The sequence below is a fragment of the Electrophorus electricus genome, chromosome 2 (assembly GCF_041902795.1).
Source record: "Electrophorus electricus isolate QZ-2024a chromosome 2, ASM4190279v1, whole genome shotgun sequence".
NCBI lineage: Eukaryota > Metazoa > Chordata > Actinopteri > Gymnotiformes > Gymnotidae > Electrophorus > Electrophorus electricus.
Window position 1 is genome coordinate 38,645,692 of NC_137498.1, and position 25,718 is coordinate 38,671,409.

The 25,718-nt window shown below is 37.1% G+C and overlaps 1 protein-coding gene across 6 annotated transcripts; it reads right to left on the reverse strand.

The window, feature by feature from the left end:
* Nucleotides 1-2,884: 2,884 nt before the first annotated feature.
* Nucleotides 2,885-25,436, reverse strand: sfpq (splicing factor proline/glutamine-rich). 6 transcript variants are annotated; one of them, XM_081702899.1, is made up of 13 exons: nt 24,591-25,436; nt 23,716-23,904; nt 23,324-23,625; nt 23,128-23,226; nt 22,599-22,795; nt 22,435-22,519; nt 22,159-22,273; nt 21,969-22,017; nt 21,595-21,704; nt 5,010-5,164; nt 4,493-4,539; nt 4,120-4,206; nt 2,885-3,499 (listed from the first exon to the last, which is right to left on the reverse strand). In XM_081702899.1, the coding sequence occupies exons 1-10, from the start codon at nt 25,242-25,244 to the stop codon at nt 5,129-5,131; spliced, it is 1,836 nt and encodes a 611-aa protein (XP_081559025.1). In that variant the 5' UTR covers nt 25,245-25,436; the 3' UTR covers nt 2,885-3,499; nt 4,120-4,206; nt 4,493-4,539; nt 5,010-5,128. The 6 variants fall into 6 exon arrangements, with proteins under 6 accessions (XP_081559025.1, XP_081559018.1, XP_081559029.1 ...); XM_081702892.1 differs by having other exon boundaries at nt 5,010-15,743; nt 24,591-25,435; XM_081702903.1 differs by lacking the exon at nt 5,010-5,164.
* Between the last annotated feature and the right edge of the window lie 282 nt (nt 25,437-25,718).

The window sequence follows — 25,718 nt, forward strand, 5'->3', positions numbered from 1 at the left end:
TAATAAAATAAATTAGACTATTTGTATTATTACTTATCATTTATACTCGTATCGTTCAGTGCTTCAGTTTGTCCAAGACAACTGATACACAGTACCTGTCTTTGTTTGAATGACACATCTCTGACCTCTTTTTCTGACGTTATCATAGAAAATTATATACACACACACACACATTACATTTTATAAAAAATAAAGATTTCGATTAGACATGCAAAGAAAAACGTATTTAATCTGGTTAACTGAGCCAGAGCTCTTATCAATGCTCATCAAATGACTCAGTTCATCTTTATTTATGAAATAGATAGCTGGGGAATAACACAGTGGAAAAGCCATGGCATGTAAAATTGACTTAGGCCATTATGTGGATTTATTGCTGAGGCTGAGGTGTCTTCCTTTCCCTTTGTTGGTGCCAAAGCTTGGTGGCTTTGTTGTCTGTGTCATCCATAAAATCGTCATCAGCTGATTTACTGTCTCCATCTTCTTCCTCTTCAGTCCCCTCAACAGGTAAAAAGATGTGTAGCTGTATTCGAGCTGCTGGTGTGGCTGTGGTGGATAAAGGCCGGCTGGGAAGACAGTGTGTCCCTCTGACAGATAAAGTCTCCTCATGTGGAAGCTGGCAGTGCCGCTTCACCAAAGGTTGCAGTCCATCACATTGTCCAATAGTAAGTCTCTGAGTTGGAGCAATGGGCTGACCTTTCTTTGGAATGGGTCTCAGAGGGTGTGAAAAGTGAGTATAAATAGTATGTTGGATCTCTGATGGCTCTTCAGTGTTTTTAAAAGACTTGCAAAGAGGAAGAGATGAGTTGTGCTTCCAAGGAGAAGGGCGATTTTGGGAAAATTCCTGAAACAACACCTGTTGGCCTGGGGTGAAAATGGAGGCCTCTGTGATGCTGGGGGTTTTCAAAGGACAAAAGAGGACTAAGAGACAAAGAAAACTAAAATAATGTATATGTGTTACATAAACTGGCAATAGTTTTGACAGAAGAGCTGACAGAACCTGGAGAGTGAAATAGCATACAATGTATTTACCTGAAAATCCTATGGAAAGAAATATGCAAATTCTGTATATTTGATATTAACATTTTAATGATTTCTCCATCTTCTATTTTGGTAGCATACTGCACTATTTTATGTCACTATACTGCACACTATTTGCAAACAACTGGGACACGTACAAATACAAAATACCACTAACAAAAGAGGTGTGCTTTACAATCATAAAACACGATTGTTGCAAATTCTTATATACTTTCAAATAAATGATGTACACAAATAATATATACTCAACCTATTGGAAACAGAAGTGCAGAAATCTGAAGGCTTTGTGGTCAGTTACTGGGTAACAAATGTGAAGCTGAATTGTTGGGTTTTAGTGAAAGTCACTGTTTAGTCTGACCTTGAGCCAGTATAATCGATTGGTTTCAAGGGTAGATAAGGCTGCCTCTAATATGCAATGATAACCTCTTACTATAAGTAAAAGTAGAAAAGTAGGAAACAATAATTCTTTATAATCTCCAAAATAAATAAATAAATCTTTCATTTGCTCGATTGTTTGACCATATTCATCTTAAGTAAGTTTTTTCAAATATTGTTACATTATTTTTGATTTCATATATTTTTAAGCACTAGGTACTGGCTTACCTGAGTGGCACCATGGAAGTCCAGTGATATGTAGGAAGTGATGGAAATTTCAGACCTTCCCCGATACTTGGGCCACTGGGCAGAGGAATCATGGAGCTGGAGAGCAGATATGTTCGACTCAGGGCACAACTTCTCTGAATTGCTTGCTGCTGCTTCAGCTCAGCAGAGCTCATTTTAAAAGAGCCTCTGGCTCCACTCATGTCTAAACACTGCTGTCAGAAAGACTGTGCTCCCCTTTAGAGATGCACATGTCCAACAATAGCCATAAATGACTAATGACATCTTCATGAAAGATGCAAAAGTCAGTCCATTGGTCACATGCTTCGCAACTCTACCATCTCCTTTTCCTGCTTCCCCAGGTCAGCTTACAACCACTGGGCAGCCAGATGTCACAGACATAACTTTTTAGACTTTTTTATTATAGTTTCATAGACCTTTGAGAACAACCTCCCACAACAAATTACGATGCTGCGTGCAGGGGGGTTTACTTGTTTGTAGCCACACCCCCGTGATGACACACAGCTGTACAGGGTTTATCCTTAAGTGTTTGTCAGTCTATTTAATCCCCTGTCAGTGCGTGCCTCAATGTTGGTCATTGTTTATTAGCATCTGAGTACAATGTTAGTATCCATGTTTGTCTAGCCTGTGTTAATGTTGGTCTTTATTGTTAGCGTCGTGTGTTTATGTATGAGTGCCATTATTGTCTTTTATGTTATTAAATGTTTCACAAAGTCGAGGGAGCCTGCGCTCCTGTTCCGCACCCTCTGGCACTCGTTACAACAGTTCATTACAGTTGTGTGACCACTTCCAAATGTACCTTTTCTTGAAAAATATTACCTTTTAATTCATGAAATCCTAAATTTTCAGTGTGCATAAGCTACATCCATATCACAAAATGAATGAATCTTTGAATCTTTTAGGTGAGGAAGGTAAATAAGGTTTTCTAAACACACACATGAACCGTCTTGGTTTATTTTTTGAAGCAAACCTCTGGACGAAGCTCAATTTGATGGAGTGGTCTATTAAGACTGCCAGCAAGCTAATCTGCTTTTAGATTTATATGTAAGATGACTTGTATGACCATGGCAAGTTCACATTTATGTTAAGCTGCGCAATTGAGTCAGTGCTCTCATACTCATACAAGATGTATATTTAGATGTCGCCAAGACATTTTTCATAGGTACTAAGACATTTACCTCTAGAATTGTAAGCAAGCAAAATGTTAAAGAAATTAATACAAATGTATGAAACATTTCAGTTTTATTTATTTCATATACCAGTGAATAAAGAAAAAAGTGAGTATTATAGAAGCTCTACAGCTAGCCATTGAACAATGCAGGTCAAACACCTATCAGATTCAAAATCATCAGTGCTATCAGTGTACAGGTTCCTGGCCTCTATGCTGTATCAGTGACAAAACTGATGACCAAGTCAGTGAGCAACAACAGTGATGCAGAAAACATACTGCTGAATTTACTTGGCTATAGACCTGATTCCAGATGCTCTCAAGAGCCAGATAGGCCTGTCTGTGTTACATTACAACTTGATAGACTTAAAATGTTGGTTTCGAGATGGGAACACAATTTCGTAAGTACATGTTTTTCTTTGTCTGCCTTTAGGGAACTAAATGAAAGCTTCAACTTTGAGATTGAGATGTTCACGTAATTAAGCAAAAACCACACAATAGTATGCAAACAAACAAAAACAAAAAACAAACAAACAATAAAACCCCCACACCCAGATGATTGTAAAAAAGTAAAATATCCACAAAAGAGCCATTCTGTTCAAGTGCTCAGGTTTTGTGGTCACACACATGCATCTGTATACTCCAACTGCCTGATGAGCTTTGACACTGGACCTAAAAAGGAAAAACAAAACACAATCCATGGGTTAACAATCTGTATAAGTAAACATTTGATGCAACATATTTAAGGATGCAGTGGTTGGCTATTTTTGGGATGATTTCATACTTTTTTAAAATTGAGTAGTAATTTTTAAAATTGAGTAGTAACAAAGGTAGGTGGTAAAGGCACTCCACTAGTACTCAGAAGGTTACCAGTTGAAGCCCCAGTACTGCCAAGTTGCTACTGTTTGGCCCCTGAGCAAGGCTCTAAATCCAGCTTAGGCTAAAATACTAGGACATTTCAAGTTAATTATACCATGAGGGGTACTATTTCAGCAATCTGCCATGTCTAGTAACCTACTACTATAGCAACTTAAGAGTCACTGCAAAATATTTGGTGTTTACTATGAACGTTTGATCATTGCACAGTGTCATATTCTTTACTGTATTAATATTATTATGTTCATTTATTATTTGCTGGTGTCTGCGTTATTACTTTTATATTTGCACAATGCACCCAACTAATTGACCTCTGCCTATATGTGCAAGAATGTCAGTGTACAACTGTAACCCTGTGCACACGACAAATAAACCTGAATTTGAAACAACAGTAAGGAAACCATTCATCTACTGACCTGCAGTCTGTTGCTGTCTTGTTCCATATTATGTCTTTAAGGCCTAAAAGGGGTATCCATGCATCGACTGCAAATTTATTCGATGGGCTAGGTTCGAGCAGAAAATGTTGCTTTATTATTAAAACACATCTTGAGATCATCCAATACAGTCTCAAAAAAAAAAGCCACACTTGCTTCAGATAAAAACCAAGAATTCACTGTGCTCATCTTTCAGTCATTGTAAGTTGTCAACCACATGCATATGGCAGGGATATGAACATTAACAGTTTAGATTATGACTTTTTTTTTTTAAATATACTTTTCAGGTTTTATATGGGCTTGAGCTCTGTGACTGCTTTAAAAGAAAGGACATCAATTTTAGTTTGTTACTTACCATATTTCAAAAGATGTCACTCAGCCTCCCTCAATCACTTGAGGTTCCTGCAGTGAGAGAGACAGACAGTGAGCAACAAAGCAAAAACTAAATGCACACATGGTCCTCTGATTTCCTACTGACTGATGACTGACTAGGCTAATGCAGATAAAGATGGGGCCCAATCTGGGGGGGGAAACACTGTCAATAAATAGTGGAATTAAATGGTAAACAACAGACAAGCAGTTATTCCAGTTGGACCCTTTAAAAATAAAACAAAGACTTGTAAAAAAGTCCACAGCTGCACCCTGACTGACATCTACATTCAATCATTCAAGAAGTGAGTTGAATGTGTGCATAGTTACATATGGAGACAAGTCACATTTTGAATGTCTAGTGTGTGCTGGTTAAATAAATACAAAAAATGTTCTCAAGTCCATCAAGTCCTAAAAAGAAATTGAGAATGAAGCTAAGATGCTCAATGGATAGTCCATTAAAAGCCACGTCATGACGCTTATCTCTATGTAGACAATATCACCTCGTTTCCAATGCTGGGTATCTAGGAGTGTAGGATCCTGAAGAGTTGCAGAAAAGTCTGCCGCTCCGCAGACAGCCATTAGGTAAAGGGGGGAATTCTGGCATCACACTCCCAGAAGATTAAGTAAAGCCAAGCCAACTAACCGCAGTCAGAGACTGGGAGAATGAAAAAAAATGGATCACAGTGCAGATAAACAGACACACACACACACACACACACACACACACACACACACCAACCCACCCCTGGACAATTATGACACTCGTCAAGTACTTCAAATGCTCCAGGCACCACCTTCAACACAGACACAAAAGCACCAAAAACTTGTCTTTCAGGTTCAGGCACATTTTACACCAAGATGTATATAGTAAAATGCATAAGGCAACTACTGAATGCTATGTTGTGGGTTTTTATGATGAATGGGTTCTCACACAAGAAAGTCACAATGAAACCATACAATGCAGCCAACCAGCAAAAGGAACTGTCAAAGAGTTACTGACATGATGGTAATAGTTTGTTGACTGAAACAAAACTAGTTGGTTTCAGGGTCAAGCTACCATTTAACCTAGATTCTATTACAGTAGGACAGAAGAGACCATATTTCAAGTTTGCCCAGTAGATTGATAAATGCACAATTAATAATTTACCAAACAAAAAAGCTACTAAAAACTCTACTGCATTAGCTGAGGAATATTAAGAGACTCATCACAGTTAGGAGTTGAAAGCATCTAAAACAGATTCACAGTGATGCCTGAGGTAATGGGTAAAAAAAATACAAAATTTGTATTTGATTAAATGGGTCCCCATTTTCAACATGTATACAAAAGTAGAAAAATTAATGTTAATTTGTTGTCTGGGGAATGATATTGTAAACTTGACATTTAAAATGTTTTGTTTACTTTATATTTTTTATATGATTCATTTTCTATTTGCATATTATATATGCACAATTTCAGCTTTAGTATAACACATAGGTTTCCACCACAGAAATATCCAGGAATGAGACCCCAACCCCAGCCAGCCTGACCTAATTTTGCCAGCCTGAAGTTTATCCTGTTTCCACAGAAAGGCAAAGGTTCGGTTCATTATTGTAACTGTACAGTGCAAGCTCACTACCTTGAGAAAGTTCTTCATTTTCATTGACATGCCAATACAAAATTAACTTAGATTCCTAGATTACTTAAGATGAAAAGGAACCACTACTTCATCTTCACAACTCATGTTTTTTCAGTATCCTCTATAAGAATATCAAAAGTTACACAACAGAGCAAACTATCTTTTAAAGCTAAGGCCAGCAACCCTTGGCGTTTCAACTGCACAAGAGAAAATAAGAATTTTAGAACACAATAGCCATTAATATGTACTTCAGAATGCAATGATATTAATACACATTATGGCTCACTGAGTCTGATATGTTAAGTGCACTTATGTGCAATGATAGGTAGGAAATAAAAGGGCTACAAAATCTTTATTATAGATGTTGAGACAGCTTTATGGCACATAAAGGGTCCATAAAAGCTGAAGTCATACACATGTTTAGAACACCTCCATGAACAATACCCTGAAAAATGAATCTAAACCAAGACTTTACATTTACAACACACTCAATTCTGTTCCCCCCACCCCCAAAAAACGTTTGCAGGAAATATTTCAATGATATTGTGATAAGCTTTTCTAAGGCTTTTGCACTTTACTTTCAAACAAGTCCACACAATACCAACCCATCCCCGTCATCCACAAAAAGTTTAGCATCTGTTTACAGAGCACTTCTGTTGCAGTACAAGAAAAATGGACAATTGCAGACCAGTGGTCCACAGAGGAATGTAAAATGTTCTCTAGTCCGCAACAAAAATAGACAAATTCTGCACTGTGAATCCATTTACAGAAGTGTGATGCCAGAGCCCCAGTAAACATCAACATATATGGTGTATCAGGGAGCGAAAGCAGCCCTGCATGTTTTGTCATCATTGAACGAAAGACATGTTCACTTACCTTCTCTGACGATATGCAAGCAAACCTCTTGATGTAAACAAGTCCAGGCTCAACTGTCCACTGATCTGCAGAACTACCCATCCTCACTGTAACCAACTGCTGGAGTCACAACTGTGGAGCGGGACAAGCTGGATACTGGCCGCTACTGCTTAGCTACAGCACCAACATCCACTCCATACACATTACAAACACAGAGACACGCGCTCCTCAAAGATGGATCGAGTCTTCAGAACGGGCAAGGGCGAGATTCTCTTGGACGAGTTTGTCGTCAAGCTTGCAGTCAAGTTTAAACAGTCTTGGAAATCAGCTGTACAGATGTATGAAATGATCCCTCATGTTCATTGCCACCTAATGGTGGTTTTAACAGCATGGTTTTCATACAAGAATGCATAATGCATTCTGTATGCTCATAATTTTAAATAATATGAAAGGTATTTCAGATAAAATTGTTGTGATTATATGGATGCTAATTGGCTAGGTAAGCTTCAATAAAAATGTCAGTGAGTTAAGTTGGGTTTATCTCTAGAACCTTTGGGTCACCAAGCCATTAGCCAATTTGTTTTAGCACGTTTATAGAAAATTTATAATAAGGAATCCAAGCGTGTGGCTTTTGTTCCATGTTAATGATTGGCCGTTTCAACAACCTACACACTTATTTCAATAGATAAGGATTTATTTAATAATTTTGTGTCCACGAAAAGTTTACAAAAGATGATGGATGGGGACCGATTGCAAAGCTTAAAGAAACCCAAACAAATATTCCAAACAGCCAATTTATCTGTTTAATAAACTATGGTCTTAGGGTGTCATTAAGGGAATATATATAACATTGAATTTTTCTGGAAAGAATGTAGTGGGAACTGTGATGTAAGCACTAAAGGCATGTCATGCATAAATACAGTAACGAATAAATTACATAAGGTGTTTTGCAGCTTTGAAATATATTAAGTTTCTCAGATAGTAGCATTAACATGAACACACATTCAAGTTTAACTTGAATGAGCAATTTGAAGCGATGGAAAAGTGGGGCTCACCAATTAAGCAAACCTCAACTGATGCACTTTATGCATTCCAGGGTGTATAAAGTGTCACAATCAAACATGTCTGATAAGATCATCAAGAGGCAAACTATGAATGCAGATATCTCATTGCTAAATGGTGTTAAATTCCAAATTAGGAATCACAGCTACTGTTTGGTTAGGCTTTGTAGCTGGAACTGAGAGCTCAACAAACTAAAATGCAGCAAGGTGAACATTTTAACATGTTCAGAAATTCAAGATACCTTAACTAGAAATATGTATATAATGCAAAATAATGTTCTGTAAAACCAAACGCAGCAGAGAATACTTTTATTACTCTGCTGTTTTTCCCAGTAAGCTTTCAAGAACCTATGCTACAACTATAATAGACTAGCCCTTAACATTTTGCTAAAACAGCATGTGTGCCAAAGCCACTCAAGTTAATTAATATCTACCAGGTTATTATGCTGCAGCACACCCCTGGTTGACAAGCGAAAGGGGACTTTTGTAGGACCGTATGCTGATTAGTGGAAGCCCCCTTTTGATTGATATTGATGTATCCATTGCTTTTTGAGAGTTCCTCAGATTAGTTCTATATTTTCCATACCAATACACATGTTTCATATCAAAATTCCTTAAGCTGGTGCCACCTAGTGAGTGTTCACCTTTTGAGACTGACTCCTCTCAAGCTTTAGTCCTCAGGCCATCTTGGTGGTTTTTGTTGCCACAGTCACTCCTGGCATGCTTACTTATATTTCCATTCTCACACTGTGCTCAGTACACAAATTTCTGAAAAGCTGCTTTGTGATATTGTATGTGTAACTGAACTAAATAAATTAAAAATAATAAATATCTAGCCAGAATGATAGGAAAACTCAATGGAAATGAAGTTAACAGCCTGGCCTGACTGCTTGCAGTTAACTAGGAATGACAATTGTGATTTGAATCAAATCTTTATACAGTTAAACTCTTTACATTATAAACTTGTACACTCTACACATTAAGTAAATAAAAATAATAATTTTCACCTTTTCTTCCAATAAATAGGTTTGGAATTGATCCCAGAAAATATGGCATGCCCAGTTATTATCAGCAAACAATATTTAGTACTGGACACATACACGCATACCCAGAATGTAGACTAGGGTTACCATCATCAGAACTGATCTATCATGGAAGATGGCTTTCAGTAAACTGTACACACCAATACCATCTTACACATTGTATTCCAGGCCACGGTATACAACTGTAGCTGTAAGTCTGTGTGTCTCAAAGAAAACTAGCATTTTGCAGTTTGCTCATTACAGGTTGTGTCTTGCTGAAAGCAATAGGGAGCTGTCTTCAAGACAACATAAAACAGAAATGATGAAATGTATTTTTCTTACCGTGACACGATATTTTCAAGGAGAGACAGGATATTCAGGTGGGACATGATAAATGGCGGAACTTGAGTTTATCCAATTGGATATAACTGGATCGTTCAATGCGGCAATACTAGTTATAGTTCTTTCCCTGACATTTCAACCTTGGTGACATGAGCCTATATATAGGGTTGAGCAAAAGTCATTGGACCTTATGCAAGAACATTTTTGTACACGGACTACTAAAATTCTTTTTTTTGTTTGCATGGTGTCAGACATTTCATGTCCGATTCAGCAAACACTGGTAATTTCTGTATATGATCTGCTCATAGAAAGGTGCACATTGATAAAAATTATGAATCACTTTGGCCTTTTTTTTGACAGCTGAAAAACATCTTAAGTGTTCTGCCCCATTTGTTCAGAGGAGTCATTCATAAAATGCTGTATGAGGGTAAAAAGCTAATATTCTTGCCTTTAGAGATCAGTAATTCATACTGCTCAGTAAATATTAATAGCAGAATTAAGAGCTGCTGATTCCAAAGAACGAGAACCAACAACTTGTATTGCTTATGCGGTCACTTAAGGTCCATGCGATTAGAGATATAAAGATGATTAATTTTAATTTAAACACCATGACAAAGCAAGGTGGTACATGACAAACAAGAAGGGACCAAAGGAAAGCCTAACAAGAGTGTCATACATCATAGGCATGGGTAGGGAAGATGGACAGAGATTCTCAATGTCAATATAAAGAACTATTAAATAAAATGCATTTTAATACAAAACCATGTGTCTCATAATAGCCCACAAAGTCTTAGCAGATGAATGTTCCTGGTTTAGACTGCCAAGGGAAAACATCAGGTTTTAATTACTCAAACTCAAATTTCAGGATATAGTCCACGCAGTTTACAGCATTAATTTGTTTGTGTCTAAGAAAATATTCTAAGTAAGAGAAAACTGGCTAAGATGACTTGAACGTGCAATCCAAAAATTTGTTTTAATGTTCATACCAATGGTTCTTGCATGAGGCCCATTGTATTTTGAAGGTAAAAGATTATGTTTATGGATAATCTATGTCCTTTAACTGATGAATGCTGATGAATCCTATATAATATGACCAGGTAGATAAACTAATAAAGTAGAAAAATAAAACAAAAATCCCCACAAAAACAAATAAACAAATTAACAAAAATCCCACAGTTGATGGCCAAATATGAAAACATCACAGCAGTCTTTATTAAGACTGTGAAGGTAATCCTGAAGTAATAGATGTGAATTCAAATGAATTAAATGAACACCATGAATTCTGTGAAAGAGCCTATTATTTAAAAATATATGGTGCAAGCTCTGTGGTCAGTGGTGAAGTTCTTTCATGTTTCTCATGTCAGAACCATAGCTGCTAACAATATTGAAGCAAAAACAAACAAACAAACAAAAACAAACAAAAAAATAATTCCAACATGCATAGTCTGAAATGTAAAATTGTTAGCTTGAATAAACTTCTGGAAAAGCAAAAGTACTTACATTTGATCATCGTTTACAACTGTCCATTGTCAACAGTACCATTGGTGACTTGAACGCTGCTGCGACTGTCGTTGTACGCTTCCCTCCAGAATACACACATTTCACCAACTACTGAACCAATAAATCTCAAATTTTTACAGTGACAGGACATAATGTGTGTCACTTAAGCCTTGTATTTAAACTATAAACTACACAGGGTCACCTGATCTGGGTCCAACCCTGATCTGGGTTTTACTAGGTGAAACAGTGGCATAAATTACACCTTTTATTTATTTGCTTGTGAAGTAGATTATGCAAAACATGTGTCAGAATTGCAGTTTAAATATTGATGTCAGTAATTAGAGCTTACATTTAATAATGCCCAGCATCATTTAAAGAAAATTTTACTTCACATAGAGCCTTGATAACAGAAAGCTCATAATGTTCAATTAATAGCACTATGTATCTGGCAAAAACACAAATGGTTGCGGTATTTCTAATATTAAAAAAAGCAGAGTGAAATAATGAATGAGAACCATCAAGCTGAGCTGTTAGGGATAAAAAAAAAAAGAAAAGGGAAGAAAAATCATATTGATCAAATTACACCATGTACATGATGGTGTAATTCGATGGATATATGAATTTACAGGAACTGTTGCCAACTTGTCAAATAATTTTTATTCTGTCCTACATTGCTGGGGATTACATTCATCATACTGGTTGCATACAAATTATAATTTTTAAATTATTGATTGATTACATTATTATTATTATTATTCTGTTGACTACTCTTTCTGATGGTGACTACAAATACGCAAGTCTTAAGTCACGAGAATGTTTTGTCTATTCTGATAAAATTACGGGCAAGTTTAATGGTATATACAAAAGGTCTGTCAGCTGTTTGTTGTTTCTGAGTATAGATCTGTGTGTGCAGAAATTAGATCTGCAACAGTGCTCAAGGAGCTGCATCCATTTTTAAAGGCCTACGGCATGTAAATCTTGATCATTAACTGCTTATTTAAAAGTCAAACTATCCTGCAAAGGCTAAGTATTTTCCTCCTTTCTTTCACAATGTGCTTCGCTTTTCTTTACAGCTGATGTAGCTTTTGCATTCATGTTCACAATACTGACAGTATAATGAAGATTTTCATACACCCCACAAATAAATGTTGATGCAGCATGTAAAGATTTACAGTTGCACTTTGCAGCAGTTTACTAAAATGTTCTGCAGGTACAGAGGTCAGTTTTCTGCAGTGCAGCTGTTATTCATGGCATTGCCAAAAGACAAAAAAAAGTCTATGGTAAATTTGTCCAAAAAGGTCCACTGTAAATTATTGTAACCTATTGGAGTATCGTTGTAAGGACGGGCATGGTTTCAAAACAGGCTTCCTCCAATGTGTCAACCATTGTTGCAATTGTGGTCAGCCGGGCAAAAAACAAAATCAGTCAGTCTATTGTTCAGGAATAGTCAATGGTCAGCGCCAACTGTTTCAAGTTGAATCAAAGGGAGAAAAAAATAGATGGTGCTCATGGGTTTCAGACATATGTTACTGACATTTTGTACTGAAGAAGGGCACTACCATATTCGAATTTCTGCTTCAGCATGAACGACTGTGTTGCACCATAAACGCAGTTACTGAGAATCAGATGTTGAATCAAAACAGTAAGCATGAGTTGTCTAATGTATCCATTCCAACAGCTGAAAAAGAGGCAGTTTTTAACATTTATTAAATCTATGTTGATTGCAAGAACCAAGCTGGTGGGTGCTCCTAAATCGCATTGTTTGCGAACCAACGTTTGAGGCAATATACTTAGCCAAATCTTAGACATGATATCCTTTAACTCCTTCATAAACTAATCAGACATCAAAAAAGAAGTTGTGTGTAAATTTTGTTAAACTGAGTACAGACAACAAGGGTTGAATTACCAATGCTAGCTAACATTACACTACAGGATTTGTCTCCCCTGCAGGAATTGGTTAATTATCTTTTTCATTGTGAATCATTGCATTAGAGGTTAGGCATGTTAGAGAAAACATGCACAAAACCTTCACAAAAGTAGTAACATTAGCTTTGTTGTACCTTCCACAATATTACATCATCCCCAATTGGGTCAACAAGTGGAAAAATTTCTCCAAGATACTTCAACGTTTTCTCTTCGACATGTTATCCACCTACTCGGTAGTAGTAGACACATGTTCCAATTATAAATCATCAGCTTGTTACAGGCAAAATTCTCAATGCTCCACCACCAATTCAAAAACAGTTTGTATAATCAAAATTTCTTTAATGTTATTTTGTTTTCATACAGTCTTGGAATTGTCTCACTTTCCCCCCTCCTCTAGTGCAAATTAATGCCAGCATGTTGGCATCACCTTCTGAACATCAGAAATTGGCTTCAAAATGAATTACTGAATAACCAATAGAATTGAATATAGGTTTAAAATATTGTGACATTGCACAGAGGTAATTCAGGGAAATCACCCATCAAAATAAGATTATTCTTAAATCTAATTTTGTGTTAATTTAAGATATTTTATAATGTCTGCATTTAGAATACCAGCTCTAAATTAATGACAGTAATAAGCTCTTCATATAATAAGCTCTACTGTCAAAATGACACTAGTGAAGAAAAATTATAAAGCAAATTAATATTTTACTGCAGGTCAAAGGGAGCAAATCCTGCATAATACACCTAGCCCTGCAAAAACTGCCAACAAATAATCAAGCTATATTTAAAATAAATAAATCTAGCAAAGAACAAATAAGGTATAGTGGTCAATTATTTTCCAAAACCACGGAATTAAATTAATCTCTGAAGGAACCCTAAAAGTATTTGCTGAATGTTCGCAACCAAAAATGTTAGTATAATAACTAGCTTGTGGTTAGAATGCTAGATGTGCTCCTCAATTTGGTTAAGGAGCATTTTTAGTATTAATGTTCCACTACTATGACAAACTTTACATATTTAACTAATGGCACATAATAGTTTGCACTGCTGCCTAGAATGAAAAATAACAGACAGCTTGTTATATCCATGTGTCAATATTCTAAATTTAGAAGCATACTTTAGAAATGCAAGTAATCTGTTGACAGTTTACTTTCAAGCTTTGTAAAAACCTGCTTTCCTCAGTACTGAGATTCTCCCAAAAGTGTATGCAAACTTTATGATAGTTCTGGAAGCAAGCCACTTATGGAGAACACCTTTCTGGAATTTTATCACTACTGCTAATCAAGGCACAACATTGTTGATCAAGGGTGTTTAGGTAAAATCCAACACAAAGTTCCGATGTCCAAGCAACTTGAGAAGCGTGACCTGTTAAAGGAAAAGATATACAAAAGACCAACACAACACACAATAGCAATGCTATATTTTCTTCAGGAATTATTTAGCTCAAGCTATTCAAGTGAAACAGACCTCTAATGCAAGCCTTCTGTCATAGGACCAATGTTATACTGGTTGCCACATTAAATGTTAAAGCTAGCCCTGATTCCAGTAGTTCTGACCTCTGGAAAGTCTGAAGGTAGCACAATTTTACAATGGAGTTGATGGTACTGATCCAATCTCCACCGTCCTGGTGCCAAAAAATGAAAAAAATCTTAAAGTACTTCAAATTCCTGTTAGTTAACTTTGGATGGACAACTGCCCCCCAGGTATTCCACTTCACATGGATCATACTGTGCCATCATTATTATAACATTCTGAATTAAACCACCCATATGTAATCCATACATATTTTTAAACTTTGTGTCTAGAAAATTTCTCTTCATGTTAGTTAAAGCCAATTGAACAAGACAGTCGGTGTGTTACACGACACATATTTCCCATACTTAGTTATAAAAAGTTAGGGAGGGATAAGAAAAAGGGAATTAGAATCACTGATACCTTTAACTTCCTTCAAACTTACCTACTGCAATTTGGAATCCATTTTCAATTGTGTAGTTAAAAAATGTAAAATAAATAAATAAATCTATAAATAAATAAATAAATAAACAAATTAAAAAAAAAAAAAAAAATCAACCTAATATCTTCCCTTAAATTATCTTGAAGCCATATACAGGAGTGTCTAAGTGACATGAATGCCATGCTGGTGAACTAATGTCAACATAGCAAAGGCAATTTTGTAAAATGCCAATGCAACATTAAAAAAAAAACAAAAAAAAAACAAAGAAAATGGATTCCATCAAAAGGAGTTACTCCAAAAAAATGTCTCAATAACATGTCCTCTCTAAAACATTCATGCCAGATCAAATTAAATGTGGATTAATTTCTCTCTACACCCCATGCACCCTTAAGACTTGGAAGCAAGGCTTCCTCAAATGAACCTGGATAATTTTTAGGATTGAGTCAAACACTGTGCCAAAAATACTTATATGGAGTTCGAAGAACCAATTGTAGTCTTTATTGTAAATTTACATGGATTACTTCAAAATGTTGAGTGGCACAGAACACAGCCATAGAAATATCAGAACAACTTACAAGATTAACCATAACAAGTAACATTGCATGATAAGTAGGAATGGAGATTACATGGGATATGCTGAACAAGAGTTCACTCCTGCTAAGATGCTCACTACTTCAATCTACTTTCAATACACAAAATTACGAGAAAAAAAAATGTTGCCACAGAAAAGATCGGTCTTTAGGCTAAACTGCAAAGAAATATTTTAAACTTAAATACATTGAGACCCCAGAACCCCTGGGAATCGACACAAACTCTGCTATATAAAAGTGCCAGATCAGAAGCGTGGCTTTTTGGCAGGTCCTTCGAACTCCTCACGGACCCTGCCAAATCCTGAACTGCCAGGACCCATGCCCCTTGGACCTCCAGGGCCACCTTGAGGGAAACGCTCATTGCGCTAGAGAGACCAGTTTTCATACGATGTAAAGCATTTGGCAGAGGAAATGTGGGTTTTGTTTGTGTCCATGGGCAGGGATTGAGGACAACATAGCCATAAGTTCCATAAGTTCATATTTTGAGCCAAGTGCATTAAAGTGGGGATCCAAGGGAAACATTCGATGAAACAGTTCCAATACGCAGATCCACAGGTGCCACAGGTAACATAGAAAAAGGAAGAGAGGGTAATGTATTTGTTAGCAAAATACTACTATAATATTCAGCAAAGGCGGAACTAAAGCAACCACATGAAGGCAGCAAACTGTTTAACCCAACATTATACAGCCACTTTGAATCAGATGGCAGAACAGCTTTACAATATTAAATAAATATATATTATTTTTTTCCTGATCTAATCCATTCTAGGGCACTAATCTTAAAAGGCCAATGGAAGGTATCTGCATCAGAAAAAAAGTGTAGTTGACAGTTTTGCTTCTTATATAATTTAAAAGGCTGCCATGGCTGCAGCTTTTATTTTATCTGCAGCTTTTATTTAAAATACACTGAAGTCAAAATCAGGTTTTGGCATTTGAGCTTTGCATAGTGCAGCTCAAATATGAAACGTATGATTGCATTTTGCCCTCAAGTGCCGTTTTATGACTATTTTAAAATGCATCCAGTTGTGATGCAATTCCAAGGCCCCAAACATATAGGCCAGTCACATTTAAATCACTTAAAATATTCTGTAAAACTCAAAGCCTTACATAACCCTGACAATGCAATTATGTAAGAACAGTTACTGTTGATAAGCTTACTAGCATACAGTATAGAAAACACATGAGTGAAGTGAAAAACTGACTTCCTTATTTTGATAAAATAAAACTCACTGTTTGAACTGGTGAAGTTCTTACATGGCTTTCATAAAGGGAAATCACCCAAGTAAGGTTATATTTTGCCATTTAAAGTATTTACACCAAGCTATAAAAGCCATCCAACCAGCACAGATAATTGGGTGAGTTCACCCTTGGCCACATTCTCCCATGAACAATAGTTTTTACCCAGCACACATCCTGCCAAGGCTGTTGCATTTGAGCAGTACACAGCTAGGGTGGAAAATATGCTAATAAAGAAAACTCAGAAGTCAACTACTAGAAGTGAACATAACCCCATTAAAGTCAAATGTTTCTACACAATTATAAATCAGTACTGTTAGAGGTTACGTTCACATTACAAGCCTCATTATTCAATAAGGATTTTTGCTTGAATCCAATTTGCCTATCTTGACAGTCAACATTCATTTTTGCAAGTGATCTGTATGTGTCTGTAATGGGAACACATCTGCCCTCCGAAATGGCACGTGTGTGCACATCAATCACCAACACCAATATATCATATTTGTGAGACAACTCGTGGTATTAAATCAGACAAAATGGACATGCTAGTGGCTTTTTCTGTTTTCCCACTGACTGTCATCACTGCTGATGCTGGCTGGTGACAGTGTTAAGTGCATGAATTGGATATGCATTTGATATAGGACTACATACAAACTGATTCAAATCTGATTGGAAAATAATGGTATTCTATGTCCACACAGCTGTGGGAAAAATTAGAATTGCCTCACATTAAGGCAAAAAAATCAGATTTGAAAAACTTTAGCCTGGTAATGTGAACGTAGCCCGTGTTTTCTGACGGACATTTCAAATTTTAACCAAAGCAGTGAATGCAAGTTAGAGGTAAGCATGCAAATGACAGTTCTGATGCAAACTCAGTTTTAAACCTGGGAATGCACAATATAACATTCTTTAATTTTGGCAAAGATAATCATAGCCAAGTATAAATTTCATTTAGTCTCACAATTGGTCAAGAAATCCTTTAAAGAAGTGTGTACTACAGTGAAGAGAGCTCGGTGAAATTTTGCTAAACAGTGACAACTACTAAACTTTGGTAGGGGAATCTTAACAGTTGGAATTCCTTTAATGGACATCCATGTTATCTACTGACATTTCCTTTACCATTTTTGGAGGATTACTTAATTTAAAAAATTTAAAATAATTAAATGAGTATGCACTGCTTTTAATTGATCTAATGAAGAGACAGCTTATTTGAAGCTCAAGTTGATGTGCTTCTTTTTAATAATTATTACTAAAACTAACCTAGTCACTATAGGAGTTAGGTGTAAAGGGGGTAGGTAAAAGCAATTTTTACGGATGTTATGGTCTGAAACTTACCATACCAACTTCACAGCATAATTAAACTATGTCCTGCACTCAACTGAGAACATGAAGAATGACATTTTATATTGTGTGCTTATAAATTAATGTCAAAATAGCTACTGATTGGCCAAACAGCTATAAATTGTGCCAGAACATTAGGACATGAATAGGTCTAGCTAAATGCACCAAATAGCCTATGGCTGTAATTTGACTTGTGCTGTTTATACAGTTAGCACTTGGGTTGCATGGACTTAAGATAATTTCCAATTAAGAATTTACAAGCAAATCTGAGATTTAAATTATTCAGTGCTTCTCTGAGAGGTGTAGGTTATGATGCTTAAGACTTTTCAAACTGGTTCACAAAACTGGGAGTGGTGAGAATTTTTAATGGGTCACAGGCAAACTGTGGAAAAGTATATCAGCCCATGTCTACTATCATTTATCATATTTTGATAAGAACTATCAATTTTGTCAATATTTACCATATTTTTTGTAATATGCTGAAAAGACTGAGGAAAAGCACATCTACCTAAAGTCTGTCTAGAACAGTTGTGTGCAGCTATTTTTGTTCATTTTGGATAATTATGGAGAGCAATGCCATGTTCTCCTGTATGCTAAACAGCCATCAAAAATGATGAAGCTCAACATGCTAGAACTTGTAGGAGCAATACCAATGTAACATTTATGTAGTGGATTACTCAGCCAAAGGGGTTGCCATGCTGTCTGAGTGCCTGTGAAGGTAAAGGAGATTGATGCAGTGTGATTTGGGGAAATCCAGAGGCAGGGGTGCATGAACCCCCTCCAACCCACGTTACTGGATACAAAAAGGATGAGAACCAATGATGCAAGAAAAAAAAACTACAGTTACCGAGTAGACAGAAATAGATGACAAATGTGTTTTCGGCATTTTGAGAAAGTCAATAGTGAAGCCACCATTCACGCAAACACTGTACCAAACCCGAACCATGACACCGCAACAACCCACTTTGCTCTTGTAGCGGCTGGTAAGTAACAAACTAATGAAGCCATATTCTTTATTTTGGCCTACTAAAAGTTCAACAATTTTTTTGTTTAATTACTTCGTTACAGTGGCAAACATTACTATATTTGAAATACAATTTCCTTCAGGTTGGAAAAAAATATGTACTGCCTTTTTCTCACCACAAGGTACATGTATGTGCTATTAGAGAATTGTGGGAGATTCTCCTGACATTTTCAAAACAAGATTTATGTTCTGAGTACATGCAAATACAATATTACTATTATTACTATTATTATATGCACACTGGCAAAATGAACTGATTTTACTATGAACACCCTTTTCTATAATATGAATGAAAAAATTCTAATAGGACAAAATATGGCATAATTGTAAAGCCTTGATGTCAGGTTAAAACACTGAAATGCTACAAATGGATTTTACAGCTATTGTCATCTGAGGCAATCAAAAAAAGTAAACTATGCAGAAACAGCACTGACTAGGTTTATTATATGCTGAACTTGCATGACCTAATGTTTCAGGGTATCCTCTTGAAAGCTTAGTTTTTGGAATCTGCATCCCTGTGCAGATATATAGAGTATGAAAACTGCTTGTGATTAACAAGCTGCTTTAGTCATACTCTAACCAGAGCCTAAGACTTAGAAAATAACAGTATGTTCTCAGGACCACAATAATTCACCAAAATGGCATGGATTTTCATTAAAACATTGCAGGTCAAATGACTGGATAATAAAGTTTACAAAAAAAATAAGCAGAACTCTGTACATGTTGTAATTGCCATTCATCACTTCTGAATTTTTTCCAACCCTACTATAAACGCTAGGACTGTGTATTCTGTTTTGGCAATATTAACTTCAACATGGTTATGCCAACAGCTTTTACCATATAGGCTGGGCTGAGTTTATGCACATGTTGAAAATTCACTATGCTCAGTACTAGACAGCTAAATTTTTGTCATTTGTTGAAGACCAAGGGAACCTAAATCTGTTTTCTTTCTAGTTAGTCCTGCGCTTCTCAGCACACAATGTCCAGTAAATGTTTATTTTGTCAGAACTTTAGGATTACTCTCAATCAGAAAACTCGCTTCTCACAAACCTCTCACTTTCTCATCCTGTTGAGATCTGAGCAATATATCTAGTGAGTGAAAGCTATTTAGCAAGCAAAATCTTTAGCAAATGTTTAGAATTAGTGTCTTTGGGGTGCTTCACATACTGCTTCACATACTGATATACATCATACAGTCTTGCATAAATCTGGGTATCTTATGTAACACAATGTTAATTCTAAATATATTAAAAACACGTGTTACACAGACATTAACTAAAAGGAAATTCAAAGGCAGTCAGTGCTAAGGCAAGTTATTTTGTAGTAAATGCGGTCATTTTTTCATTGTGCATCAATATTTATGTCCATGTGTCTAAACCTAGTTTAATTTTCATTCAGAATGAAAACAAAAACACAATGTTCTCTCAGCACCCGTTAGAGAGATTTATCAGCCACCTGAACTTCAGAATTATTTGCATCACAAGGTCTGTAAATATATGGTTGCTCTGATTCTCACTCCTTTTGACATTAAATTGAGCTCAGGTTGAGTATAGTAAAAGGTTGTGAATTTGAATCAAGTGTGCTTACTGGAATACTAGGACCGTGTCCAGACTAGTTCTCCGATAGTGTCATACAAACATGTTAATATTTTAAAAAATGTTCCCTGGGTATTCAAGGTGGTGATAAACATAACTGAGGTCTAATAGCAACTGTATTAAAATGTATAGACAACATAAACTAAAGCTAATACCTACCCCAAGAATTCCAACTAATTTTCTTAGACTACAAACAAGCAAATAAAGAAATAGATTTTTAAATAGTCAGAATAATTGACATCTCTAGTAATTTAGAGATTTAGAAATGTAAATAAAAGCCAAAGTACTAAGCCAGTGTGAATTTAAAATGCAGGGTCTGAAACCATCTGTAACCAACATTATCTCCAAAAGGACTGCAAACAAATCAGCTCATCCAAAAGCTCAGCTCATCCAAAAACTTAAACTATAAAATATTACTCTCTCAAATTACATGGGAAGAGGAAAAAACTAAAATGAATCAAATTTCACTTCTGTGCACTAAATCCCCGTAGTGCCTCAATTACAAAAAGAACTATTAAATGGTTTGCCAACCTCATACAAGAGGCAACAATCATGAACCAGTCATTACAAGTATGCCAACATTTTCCCAAGTACAAGTATGCATTTTGTTATAAGGTCCAACAAGAGTTGAGTTTTTTTTTGGGAAATAGTTACAAAAATTCTAAGACTGCCATATCTGCAAATAAAACAATGTCTGTCTTCACTTCAGACAGGACATAAATAAAAGGTGTGGAGGCTGAGCATGATGGATGGGAGGTGGGGGGGGGGGGGCACACATTAGCCCAAGACTAGCCTATGCACCAAGGATATGGAACAAAGATACTATCCAACAACAGGTTACGGAATAACCCACTCTGAACAAAACACCTCAGTGCAACTTTACAATCCAATCTATAAACGATCTCAGGAGATGAGCAATCAAATCCTCTCAATTCTCAAGGCCAAACTTGCCCAACAGTCACATCAAGCATCACTCAACACACTCTACCACTTGCTCAGTGCCACCATGGGATACGTTACCATTTCGTTGGGCACCATGCCCCCTGGTGCTGGTCCAGCCATTCCCTGATGACCATCAAAGTTCATTCCAGCCAACTGAAACTTTTGGTTTGGTGAGCCAAAAGGCATATCTAATAAAACAGAAAACGTCATGTCTTTGGGCTTCATATGACTTACACATTTTGTAATATGTAGCGGTTCATTAAAAAACACTAAACAGTATGCTGTAAACAGTTTTCAACTGAACATAAATATGGACAATCAACCAAAAACATAAGCATACCTTTATTTATTTAAAAAATTGACAAAAGAACTGAAGCATTTAGCATCAAAACAACTGATGCAACTACAACTGCTTATAGCAGCGTACAAAACAAACAAACAAACAAACTGACCTGCCAATCCAAGGCCTCCACCAGGATTCATCCTCATCTCTCTGTCCCTCTACACAAAAAGGTAGAACTGAGTAATTCGGAAAGTCAGTGTAAAACAAAGAAACATGGATCTGACATTTCCAAATACAATGAAGGAAGCGAGAAAAAATACCTAAATAAATGTAACAGGTCTTGTAAGTATGGCACCTACATTGTCCATGAAGCCAGCCATCCTATAGGACTCCTCACGTTTGCGCCTCATCTGCTCCTCCATTTCTCTCTGCCGCATCATTTCCTCCTCCCGTCTACGGCGTTCCTCTTCTTGCCTTCCGGACAAAATATTACAAATTACTATTCAGTATTCTGGCTATTGGCAAGAGTCATATAGTGTCGGTCCTCAAGACATCTAGCGATACATTCTTAAAAAAAAAAAAAAAAAAGAACAGAAGGAAAAAATGTAAAATGTGGTAAGTGATTTCAGATTTACCTAAGCTGCATCTCTTTGCGTTTTTGCATTTCTTGATTATGCATCTCTTCCATGCGACGCAGTTCTTCTTGCCGCCTAAGAAGATCTGCGAAAAACAAGGAAATCATGATTTGCATATTAGCATTAATGTCCAAAACCAAGCTCTAACACAGCTAAATACTTGCCCTGTCGAAGCATATTAGCTTGATGCTCGTGATAGGCATCCTCCATCTCTGCCTCTAGCTTCTCACGGGCCTCACGGATGTTCTTCTCCACTTGCTGCCTCTGCTGTTTTTCCATTTCATCAAGGGACTTCCATCGCTGAGAGTATTCAAACTCAAAGGTGCCAGGTCGAGCAAAACGTGGAGGCTGCTCCCTCTCTCTATAAATCAAGAACACAAACATACAGTAAAACAAACTCTAGGTAAGTCTGCAAAACACTTCATAATTCCACCAAATGTGCAAAAGGCAGAAACTGTTGTCCTTCTGTTTACCAAAATTCATTCACTCAACACTGACCAAAGAACTAAGATGTCACACCAAATCAAGTTCAACATACATACATAGTCATACACAGTATAACTCGCAGTGAAATGGTACTTATACAAGTAAATCAGCCCAAGTGTGATTTTTAAAGGTATTTGAAGCCATGGCATATAATATTCTAACAGAACAAAAAAAGAAAAAGAAAGAGATACATTTACATTCACTCACTTTTGATAATTTGGGTTCTTCTGAGCAAGTTTCTCTGGCAGACCATCTTCATCATCATACTGCTCCAGCAGCTCCACAACAATTGGACGTGGTGATCTGCTGGACGTGAGAATTAAAACAAATCAACATGTATAGAAAGGTAGCATGTATTAATTTTAGTATTAAAAACACTAATGCAGGATTTAAGGAATCTTACGATGTGAGCAGGAACACGCCATCATTACAGCGATCAAGCGCCTTTCGTGCTGCAGGTTTGGTAGCAAACTCAACAATGCCTTTTCCAGTCGAGCGGCCACGGTCATCTACAATGACCACTGCCCTCTCGACCAGTCCAAACTGAGAGAACGCCTCCTCGAGAAGCTCATTAGAGACAAAGGGGGACAGGTTGCGCACAGACAGTGCAGCAGAGTGGGTAGCAAAGCGAACTCGAAGTGGCCTGCCTTTCATGGGTACATCATCCAGTTCAGCTTTTGCTATCTCTGCTAAAGCCCGTGACTCCTGAAGAAAATAATTGCATTCATTTTAGCTTCTCTTAGTTTGAAACCTTGGAACCTACTTATACAAGTAAAGATTAAGAGGGAGCCTTACCAGTCTGATGAAACCAAAGCCCTTGCCTTGATTGATGAATATCTCGCTAGGCTCCCCATACTTTGCAAACAACTTTCTGAATTCGTCTTCAGTGATATCATTGGGCAGATTGCCAATAAACAACCTGCATCGTTGAGTGTACGTTTTCTCACCAGGCTTGCGCAGCAAGGACAACGTAGCCTTCAATTCCTGAATTAAAACATGGACTGCAACTTTAGCCTGCGGGAACTAGCTAGTACGTAGTCCGAACAAAAGTACCAATGTTGATTAGGTTTTATGTAGTACAGACAACAAATCGGTGATGTCGAATAAAGACAATTGAAAATGTTTGAAATGATGCACTACACACAAAAAACCCATTATACGTTCTATATAAACAAAGCAGAGCCAGTATTATTATTAGCAATTACATCTTGCTAGGTTAGATTACTGGCTAGGCAGTTAGAGCTAGCTAACCTAGCGTTAGGTTAACTAGTGAAGATGCACGCAAAATGGAGGGATGAAAAAAGATCGCGAGGCAAAATTATGCTTCTATGGAAACGACCAGGCATTGATCTTACTTCAAAACACAGGCTAAGAATAAACAAACAAACAGACATCTTATGTGGAAAAACTACTAGCTATACAATTCGCCTGAATATCATATTTTCTAGCTAACGTTATATCGATAGCTAACGTTGCCTACTTGTTAGCTAGCAAGCGTGGATAGGCTGCTGTGGACAACAAAATGGCTGCACATTATATTGCGTAGAAGGCCGACTCAGAGCTTATTTTCATAACAAAGCCAATTCGGATAACGTTACTGAGCTGTCATAATTCTTGATATCTCAACCAGGTTTAAGATTAAAATACATGTTAAAAACTGTTCGTCTTACCTGGGGCTGTAACATGGCCACGCGTTCGACCTGTGGTAATTTGGCTTCACTGATTGTTGAAGAGGTTGGTTTTTGGCCGTTTCCAATTCCTGGTTTTTGTTGATTTTTTCTGGGTTGATTCTGTGGGGTTGTAGATTCCTGCTTTACATTAACATTTTTTGGTGGCGGCGACTGCATCTTCGGCGGACCCGAGCTAACAATTTGCTGCTGTTGTTGCTGCGGTTGTTGTTGTTGCTGCTGTTGTTGCTGCTGCTGCGGTTGTTGTTGCTGCTGCGGTTGTTGCTGCTGCTGCGGTTGTTGCTGCTGCTGCGGTTGTTGCTGCTGCTGCTGCGGTTGTTGCTGCTGCTGCTGTTGCTGTTGTACAGGGCCCTTGTTCTGTGGAAGGCCAGGGCCTTGCTGTGGTGGCGACTTAACTTCGGGCTTTGCAGTAACGTTAGCTCCTTCTAGCTTCTGCGGTGTGCCTTGGTTTGGTTGATTTACCTGAGTGGGCTTAAAAGCAGTACTCATCTGGGGTCCACGGTTTTGAAAGTTATGCAGTTGACTGTTTTGACTTCGAAAATTTGGATTTCCCATTCCACCTCGCATTCCTGCTCCACCGCCACCTCGGCCTCGTTGCTGGAATCCTCCGCGATTTCTGAATCGGTCCCGAGACATGTCTGGCAGATTAGAAAACCGTTATAGCTAAATTCTTTTGAAAACGAGGAAACGTGAGTTGACTACCACGATTATCTAGGAACGCTGCCGCAGACAACAGAAAACTAGTCAGTTATTGGCACTTAACCTGAAGTACTGCACCCTGTATGATTCCCACTTGGTAAAATGGACGATCACGTCGGGCAACAAAGGGCGAGCTTAGAATACCGTTGTGCTGTGACGTTTGGTTGCGGTTATTTCCGCCCAGCAAAACGCAGTGTGCCCTCTACTGTTTGTCCTTGTGAAAGCATCTGATTCTGTTTATAATTACATGAGTTGCTGTACAAGGTATTTTATTGAAATTCATGATAAAAAGATTGCAATCGCCCTGCATAAAAATTAAGATAAAAAAGATGCAAAGCAAGACCAGTACCAATGCTTGATTCTGATTGTCCTTTAAATACTTTAAAACCTAAATTGCTGCAACATGTTGAT